General features: G+C 44.2%; 1 protein-coding gene across 1 annotated transcript; it reads left to right on the forward strand.

Moving 5' to 3' along the window:
• The first annotated feature begins 8,374 nt into the window (after window positions 1–8,374).
• On the forward strand, window positions 8,375–9,633 carry LOC143768893 (uncharacterized). Its single transcript, XM_077257509.1, has 2 exons — window positions 8,375–8,473; window positions 8,564–9,633. Exons 1-2 carry the CDS (start codon window positions 8,460–8,462, stop codon window positions 9,516–9,518), a joined length of 969 nt encoding a protein of 322 aa, XP_077113624.1. The 5' UTR covers window positions 8,375–8,459; the 3' UTR covers window positions 9,519–9,633.
• Window positions 9,634–9,869: the final 236 nt, after the last annotated feature.

Here is a 9,869-nt window from a genome sequence, read left to right on the forward strand (position 1 = left end):
CACTCACAGCTATTAAGTAGTTAAATGCCGCTGTCAAATGCTGGCAGCGGCATTTAACCGGCGCTTCCGGCTATTGGGCCCATATGAGTGCATCGCCGACCCCCATCACATGATCGAGGGTCAGCGATGCGTCTGCATAGTAACCATAGAGGTCTTTGAAACCTCTATGGTTGCTGATGCCAGATTGCTATGAGCACCACCTGGGGTCTGCTCTCATAGCAATGCAGGAATTCAGCTACATAGGAGCGATCTGAGGATCGCTCCCATGTAGCTGAGCCGATCGAGTTGTGCCAGCTTCTAGCCTCCCATGGAGGCTATTGAAGCATGGCAAAAGTAAAAAAAAAGTTTAAAAAAATATGAAAAAAAAAAAAAAATATAAAAGTTTAAATCACGCCCCTTTCGCCCCATTCAAAATAAAACAATTAAAAAAAAAATCAAACCTACACATATTTGATATCGCCGCCTTCAGAATTGCCAGATCAATCAATAAAAGAAAGGATTAACCTGATCGCTAAACAGCGCAGCGAGAAAAAAATTAGATACGCCAGAATGAAGTTTTTTTTGGTCGCCGCGACATTGCATTAAAATGCAATAACGGGCGATCAAAAGAATGTATCTGCACCAAAATGGTATCATTAAAAACGTCAGCTTGGCACGCAAAAAATAAGCCCTCAACTGATACCAGATCATGAAAACTGGAGACGCTACGGGTATTGGAAAATTGCGCAATTTTTTTTAATTTGTTAGCAAAGTTTGGAATTTTTTTTACCACTTAGATAAAACGTAACCTAGACATGTTTGGTGTCTACGAACTCGTAATGACCTGGGAAATCAAAATGGCAGGTCAGTTTTAGCATTTAGTGAACCTAGCAAAAAAGCCAAACAAAAAACAAGTGTGGGATTGCACTTTTTTTTGCAATTTTACCGCACTTGGAATTTTTTACCGTTTTCTAGTACACGACATGCTAAAACCAATAATGTGATTCAAAAGTGCAACTTGTCCTGCAAAAAAACAAGCCCTCACATGGCCATATTGACAAAAAATAAAAAAGTTATGGCTCTGGGAAGGAGGGGAGTATAAAACGAGAACGCAAAAACGGAAAAGGGCAAGGTCGTGAAGGGGTTAAAGCCGTATCTGAACCTTAGTGTTAAAAACTTGGCTAATAAAATTGCCAAATTCTCCTGTAAATAATTCTGCAAAGAAGGAACCGTCATACCATTTAAGGATAAAAAAAAATTGATCATCCTTTAATGTAGTGCATCCTGCTCTCAATATATTGTCCGGATTTCATTACCTTTTTAAAAGGGTTTGACAGCTTGAGGTTTCATTGTACACAATATATTTTTAAAAATAAAATAAAATAACAGTCTCCTGCCTCCAATCACGTCATTGAGACTGCATTGTTGGGTATTATCAAAATCTTAACTTAAAACAGACATCATTTTGTGTCACATTAGTAAACTTTATAGTCTTGCATGGATTTAAAGTATTCTGTTTCACTTGCTTTTGGACTAATTGGTGATATTTTTATCAGCTACAACTCTGAATTTTTAGCAGGTTTTCGTGGAAGAGTTACAGATTCTTTCCTTTTTTTCCTTGCAGTCAGTTCTCCTTAACTCTGTGTGATTTTATATGTGATTTTTTATTTGAACATTGAGAAATGGATTTGGTAGGGGAAGATTGCACTTTTCTGACATTTGAAAAAAATCTTTTGGAACCATGCCTTGTTTAACGGCCACCATCTTGCAATGTACGATCTTTGCCTACAGTTAAACAGTTCAATGAATGCTTTTCTTTTCCATCAGAAGACGATTTCATGGAATCAACATTATTTTCTTTATCAGATACAATAACAGTCGAATGATCTTCAAGTGTTTCTGTGGAGAAAACTAACACTTTGCATGGAGGTGTCATTAATTTTTTTGGCGTGGAAATGCCATTTACTTATATATGTTGGAAATCTTGCACTAAAGCCCCATTAATAATCACTTGAGTAGATTAACTTAGACCTTTTATGAATATCATTGGTGACTTCTGGATGTACAAAATGCATATTGTGAAGTGGATTTTCATGGGCCCATCCAGTATGTGGGTTCCAAGGCATAATGAGGTGCATATGACTATGCAACAGGGCTGGCCTTGCTGCCAATGTGTGAAACAAAGGAGTACAGGAGTACAAAATGCATATTGTGAAGTGGATTTTTATGGGCACAATGGGGTGGATATGAATTGGTAGCAGGGCAGGCTTTGCATTCAATGCAAAATTTTTTCAGGAGGCCCTCCTGGACATCTTATGAAAGGAGTATTGTGGTGCGTCGTAATTCTTGGTAGTCCATCCACTCACAGCATAGGCTGCAACAGTTTAGGAGACCCACAGTTTAATAATGGCCCTTTAAGAAGATGAATGTCGCCTGATGCACCAGTAAAAATAGTCTCTGTGATTTTAAGAGTCCCTCCTTCATAAATGAAACAAGATGGGTCTGCTTATGTGTCACACACCACATGGCCAGCTAGGGTTGTTAAATGTTACAATGACATTTCCCAGTGAATGCATTTGTAGTGGTTGAAAGCAATGTTAAAGTTGAAAATGCTTCAAAAATGCTGTGTCTGAACTAAGTCCAAGTGGGGGAGGAAATTTTCAGTCTGGGGTTAATTATTTGGCCTTACAGGCAAGTCATTAACCTGCAAATGATGTACCTTAACATATTTCCCAGCAAAATCCGTTTTGGTTTTGTTTTAGTGTGTTTTTTGTGGCACCGGGAAAAATGGCATGAATCTCGGAAAAAATGTTTACAGCTGTGACCTAGGAATAAGGATTGCTTCCAGGGGCGATCCCCATGATGTGCCTGTGTCATTTGAGCAGTGTTTCCATCATTTTCAGATGTTTTAAGACCTTAAAAGGACCCCCGGGGGGATCGCGGTAAAAATACTTGGGTTTCCCATAGACTTACATTGGGCTCGTTGCTCGGGTCGAGCAGATTGGTATACTCATGTACTCGACTCGAGCAACGAGCCCATTGCTCGAGTCAAGTACCTGAATATACCAATCTGCTCGACCCAAGCAATAAGCACCCGAGCATTTTAGTGCTCGCTCATCACTAATAGTTACCTTTTGGTCTTTGTTCCATCGGGTCTGGTCCTTATGTCTGTATGGCTCCTTTTGCTGATGTTGTGGATATGATATGGAGAATTATCGCCTTTGCCTGTCCGAATTTCTAGGTCATGAATTGCATGAACAAAGTTTACATGAGACATCCAACATACATAACTCCATGGACATGTATATATAATATGGAGAAATGTTTCCCTATTTTATTTTGTTTTCTGACTTTGTATTTATATTTCTATGGATATATTCATTATTCATTTGATACTTTTGACCTATCAAGGGAAAGATATAATCCTTAATATATTTCTTTTAAACATCATGCACTTTATCTTATGTATCCTTTTGTCCTTTTTTAATATATAGAAGTATTATACATGATTTTGTAATTACAAATTTTATATCTATATATATATAATTGTCTAAGGTCCACTTCTGCCTGTTTGTCTGTCACGAAAATGCCATGTCGCTGATTGGTCGCGGCCGGCTGGGCGTCACCAATCAGCGACAGGCACAGTCCGGCCGTGAATTGGCCCCTCCCATAGCATTTTAGCAGTCCGTTAAGCATTCTGCGTTACCCCATGGCATAATGCGGTGTAACGCAGTCCATTAACGCTGCCATTAACCCTGTAAATATGACCAACTTTTTATTATGGATGCTGCCTATGCAGCATCAATAGTAAAAACATATAATGTTAAAAATAATAATAAAAAAAAATCATTATATTCTCACCTTCGGCGTCTGCGGCAGCCTTTCCCATTCCTCAAGACGCTCCGGTACCAAGAATGCTACATCATCACGGGTTATTGCCGAAAGGCATTACTGGGAACGGAGCGTCGCGAGGAGCATCGCTAAAAGCCTGTGCTGGTTCCGGGGGCCTCCGGAAGTTGAGTATATAACTATTTTTTATTTTAATTATTTTTTTAATGGGGATATGGTGCCCACATTGCTATATACTACGTGGGCTGCATTATATACTATGTGGGCTGTGGTTTACACTGCATGGGCTGTGTTATATACGGCGTGGGCTGTGTTATATACGGCGTGGGCTGTGTTATATACTACGTCGCTGTGCTATATACTATGTAGGCTCTGCTATATACTATGTGGCTGTGCAATATACTACATCGCTGTGCTCTATACTACGTGGTTGTGCTATATACTATGTGGCTGTGTTATATACTACATTGCCGGGCTGTGTTATATACTGTGTGGGCTGTGCTATATACTGCGTCGGCTGTGCTATATACTACATGGCTGTGCTATATACTACGTGGACTGTGTTATATACTGCTTGGGCTGTGTTATATACTGTGTGGGGTGTGCTATATAATATGTGGTTGTGCTATATACTATGTGGCTGTGCTATATACTACGTGGACTGTGTGTTATATACTGCATGGGCTGTGCTATATACTATGTGGGCTGTGCTATATACTATGTGGACTGTGGTATATACTGCGTGGGCTGTGCTATATACTACGCGGCTGTGCTATATACTACATGGCTGTGCAATATACTACGTGGATGTGCAATATACTACGTAGCTGTGCTATATAATATGTGGCTGTGTTATATACTACGTAGCTGTGCTATATACTATGTGGCTGTGCTATATACTACATGGGATGTGTTATATGCTATGTGGGCTGTGAGACTCTTTTGCCCGGGGCCCTCAAAAACCTGGAGCTCGCCCTGGCTTCAATGATTGATCACGCCTGGCTGACAGATGCAGTGCGGCCGTGAATTGGAGCGGGATTTGAACCACGCTTCTGGAGCACCCCCAAGGGCAGTGGGGTACGTGGTAACGAGCCCTTCGTTTCACGATGGTAGTGCAAAGTAATCACATCATCAGTATTCAAGTCAATTTTAAAGGTGACATGAAGCGAGAGACCCGTGATGAGCCCCCAACGTTGGGCTTGGGTGGGCTACAAGACGTGTATCCTGACCCGGAATTCTGCCACACCAATGGGTTTTTCTTCAGGTCTATAGAGCAAAGCAGTTTTTACAGCAAGATTAACAGCAGTTTCTGTTAGAGGCAGTCTCTGTAAAAGCCTCCTTTGTAAAACCAGTAGGAAGCACCCTTAAGAAGGTGCCAACTATTTACAAGGACAGTTTGTGATCATGCACAGTTCATGATTCTGCAGTTCTTGGAAACAATGATGAAACTTTGTGCAAAAGTAAGGATCCCCTTAAGCATGGGACCCCTTTAAGAGTTAAGCCAGGATGGGTTTGAAGTAGAAAAAGGTAATGTTTATGAACTATGTACACTCTTTTCAGTCAATTCTCACTTGGACGGCTTCCAGGGCTTTACCTGGCATGTAATCCTTCCTGGCCTGGGAAGGGTAGAGTCCAGGGTTACACCCGGTGCCAGATAAACCCCATTGTTCTGTCTTTCTTGGATAGTTAAGTCATACACAGTGATGGAGGTCTGCGTAGCTTGAGTATGGGCATTTGCTGCAGCAGAGGTAGCGGCTGCAACAGGGCCTATCAGCAGTCCCTCTGTCACCGGGGCAGGGTCAGCGTGTTACCTGCCACCTCGGTGTCGGTTGGTTCTGCTGGCGGCGGCATCTGCAGCGGTGCTGGCGGCGGCTCTGGAAGTGGTGCAGGGAGCGGTGTTGGAGGCAGTGCCGATGGGTCCTCCGCAGGCGTTGTCTGGCATGCGGCCATGGGGTTCACCCGCAGCTGCAGGAGCTGGTCGATTTGCTCTTCCACTCCGGTCTGCAGGAAGTCAGCGCCAACTGTGGATGCCTGGTTGTGGTGCCTCTCCAGGTGGCTGGGGGAGTCCTCTGCTCTGACCCCATGCTCTGGTTCCTGGCGGCTCACCATGGCGTCCTCCACATTGCTGGCTCCTTCCTCATCCTTTTCCCGCCCTCTTCTCCGGGGGCAGTTTCGTTTTCTTTGTCTCCGCTCACCATTGAGGATCAGGAGGCGGATCTCGGCTGCTGACGGACACGTCCTCAAGGTACAAAGATATTTAGATTGGGCTGCCATTATTTTTTGCGCTTCTCAGTTAGTTCACACTCACAACACCATGCCCTTCTTCTTCTCCTGTGCTCCTCATGGTGCGATAATGGCGGCAATTTTGGCATGAATTTTGGCGGTCTTTTGCAATACACAGTCTTTTAGCACAAACAGTTCAAATACAATTCTGGCACAGTTCTTAGGCTCACATGACCCGATTTTCAGGCTTAAGTAGATTATGTTCGTGATGCCAAAAGATTGGAGAACCCCCAAGGGCAGCGGGGTACTCGGCTTCACCCCCTGCGGTTCACGATGGGGATGTCACGGTGGCTGACCCGGTCCGTGGCCCTAGGGAAAACCGTTGTAAAATAAGGGAAAGGTCTTTAAAGGGATAATGTTCATGACGCCATCTGTGGTATTCGGTCAGGGTGACCGATGCTGCTTAGGGGTCCGCTGGGGTGATGTTATGGCAGCCAGATGGTATACCTTCCAACAGGTGAAGTATGTCCCCATGGCTTCCCAGTGTGTAGATGGTGAATGATGTAAGGCACGGTGAAGTACGAGGACACAAGGTTGCAGTCTCTTTACCTTTACTGAAGGCTTCAGCATCCACAGTCTAGAGCACCAGATCACAGGGCAGGCAGAGTCCGGCCAGTCCAAAGGCAAATCCAGAATCCCCTTATCAAGGTGGAAATCAGTAGCCTTCCTCTAGCGCCTGGGTGTTGTAGTACCTTCCTGCTGAGCATCTCGGTAAGGTCCTCATAACTGCTATAGATGTTCTAGATGTTATGTCTCTCTCTCTCTGTCCCCCTGATGGTAAGGATAGGACAAACCCGTATGACTGGTGGCCTGAGGCTTTTTACAGGGTCTCTAGCATGCTCCGGCCCCCACAAGTTGCCACCGTGCCTCCTGGGTATGGGTCGGGCAGATAAAATGGAATTAGCTGTCCTGCCAGTCTCTGGAGCAAGGCTTGGAGATGATTACTCCCTCGGTGTTCCGGCTACCGGATCCTGCGCCTCAGAAAGGAGGCAGCCTTTTGCAGGGCAAAACTCCTTCTGGTTTCCTCTCCTTTTGCTATGACTTCGTTTCTCACTCTCTACAATACAATTCGCTGTTCGTGTCTCTTTCTTAGGCCGGGGTCACACTAGACCGTAATACGGACGAGTGCTATGCGATAAAAAATCGCATAGCACTCGGCACAATGTTAATCTATGGTGCAGCTCCCATCATCCGATATTTTCTCCACCGTATTTCGGATCCGAGGGAACTCGCAGCCTGCTGCAATTGTCAGCGTATCTCGGCCGAGACTCGCCAATGCAAGTCTATGGGTGTGAGAAAAAATCGGATTACACACGGACCATGCGTGTGCATTGCGAGAAATACGGAAGACTTCTCCAGGTGACAGGAAATTGAATCATCCATCATCAGGAAGCTTTGGAATGCTAATTTATGCCCCACGCTGGATTGCAAACCAGGAAGCACGCCTCCACGGAGTGTACTGTGTAGCAGCATGGCCAGACATATAAATGTGGAGATGCTGATTGCTCTGGTCCATGATAGACCAGAGTTATGGGACCAACGCGATGCACATTATGCTGACCGCGCACGAAAAGACGCAGCATGGAGGGCAATCTGTCGCCACATGTTCCCCGATTTTGATCAGCGACCTCAAGAGGTTCAGCAAGAAATTTGTAAGTACCATTCTTTACACAAAAAATGTGCTTTAACATTTTTGGAACGATAAAAATAGGCGTGAACACATCATATGTGGTGTGTTTTGGAGTGATGTAAATGTTCCAAGCTCTTGGTTGAGGCTACAAAAACATTAACAAGACACACCAATATGGTTCCAATATATTAGCTACAGTCCTTTCAGATCTTACCAAGGGAGTTTTAGGTCCCCTTAGGCTCCTGGGCCTGTGTGTGCTTGCAAACCCTGAACCTGTTGTAGTTATGTGATTGTGCAGCATGGTGGCTCACTGGATATGAGTCCTGGGTTAAAATTCCACCAAGGCCAAAAGATGCAGAGTTTGGATGTTCTCTCCGTGTTTGCGTGGGTTTCTTCTGGCCACTCTGCTTTCCTCACACAATCCAAAGACATACTCATAGGGAATTTATATTGTGAGCCACATTGGTGACAGCAATGATAATGTTTGTTCCAAACTGCCGAATATGTTATCGTTATGTAAAAATACAGATTCTTTCTTATTATTTGTTATTCCCCAAACAACTTTTTCTTCTTTGCAGTGAATGATGTCACTAGACGCTGGCGGAGTTGCCGGGAACAATACCGGCGGGAACGTCAAGTTTCGGGGCGGAGTGGTGATGCAGCACCCAAAAAAAGAAAATATCTTTATTTTGATAGGCTGAATTTTCTTGCCCCGGTGATGGAGCTCAGACCGTAAGTGGATGCATGTCCAAAAAACTTAGACACATCTTCTAATCGAATCTGTTTATAATTTTTGCCTCTCAAATCATTTTTGAAATACAGAACAGAGTCCAATCTGACAGAAAGAGAGACTGCATCTGACTCGGAGTTGGTGATTGACCCCATTGGTGAGGATTCCGAAAGGGCTGGACCCTCAGAGCAAGCACAAAGCAGCAACCAACCACAACCAGCAGCAGCGTCTTCTGCCACACAGGAGGCCAATCCAGAGGTTGAGGAAGGAGGCCAGAGCAGCAGTCCAACCTTGGCTCTGGATACATCACCACAGCCTACTACCAGACCAAACCGTGGTCGGCGCAGAAGGGTGGCTTCTAACACTGGCACCAGGAGGCAAGTGGATACAGGGGTGTTGGACTATTTGGCAAGGGCTGCACATGACGATGGGGAGGAAGCGTACTTCCGCAGTCTTGCCCGCTATTTACGCCCCATTCCACGTTCGCTCAGGCTGCGTACCAGAGGTTGTATACAAATTGTTATTGATGCGGCAACACCCCCAAACAACCCCATTCGTTTGTTCAACTACCTAGAACAGTGGCAAATGTCACCTACAAATGTTCTGGCGGTGCAAGACCTTCCAGAGGAACCCAACCAAACAGTTGCAGCACCCTCCTTGCCACGTATAGCTCCACCACACCAGCCTGCCCAAAACACCCACCAACAAACAAACAGGGCAATGAATGAATATCCATCCACTGCCCAATCTGACCACTTGAACAGACACATGTTTGGAGGCTGGTCCCACCATGTGTCTGCTCGACATGGCCAGATTGGGGGTTATGACCAAATGGGTCAATACAGTACACAGGACTTTATGCCCTTCTACCCTCAACATCCAGTTTTACCTCACACTCAGGAACGAAACGTGCAACAACACCCTTCATATATATCTGCCATACCACAGGTTGACAGTCTGGTTGGTCCACCACCTAGGCCAAGTTCAGCACATGCTGGACACCCGCCATCATCATCATCGCCACCCCCAACCTACCAGAACCTGTAAGTTCCGGCCCAAAAGTTTCAGCATGTCATTTAGTTTTGTTAATTTTATTATTGTGCGCCATTGGCCTGTTATTTTTTCATTTTGACTCTGGTTACTAGGCCTAAAATTACATATGATGTGAATATGTTTAGGCCAAATATATATATATGCTTGGAGCATTAAAATTGTTGCCCAAAATATGAGTGTTGTGTATTCTTAGGACTACAAAGGTGATGTTGCAACTTTCTCTTTTTTTTGGAAAGTAAAAGAAGATACATACTACACAATTCAAACATGAACATTAAGCTATTTATTACCTAACAATATAAAGAAAATTTAAATCACAACAGCATTGTCTTGCCAATCAGTCGC

This window comes from Ranitomeya variabilis, chromosome 4, assembly GCF_051348905.1.
Source record: "Ranitomeya variabilis isolate aRanVar5 chromosome 4, aRanVar5.hap1, whole genome shotgun sequence".
NCBI classification, from domain to species: domain Eukaryota; kingdom Metazoa; phylum Chordata; class Amphibia; order Anura; family Dendrobatidae; genus Ranitomeya; species Ranitomeya variabilis.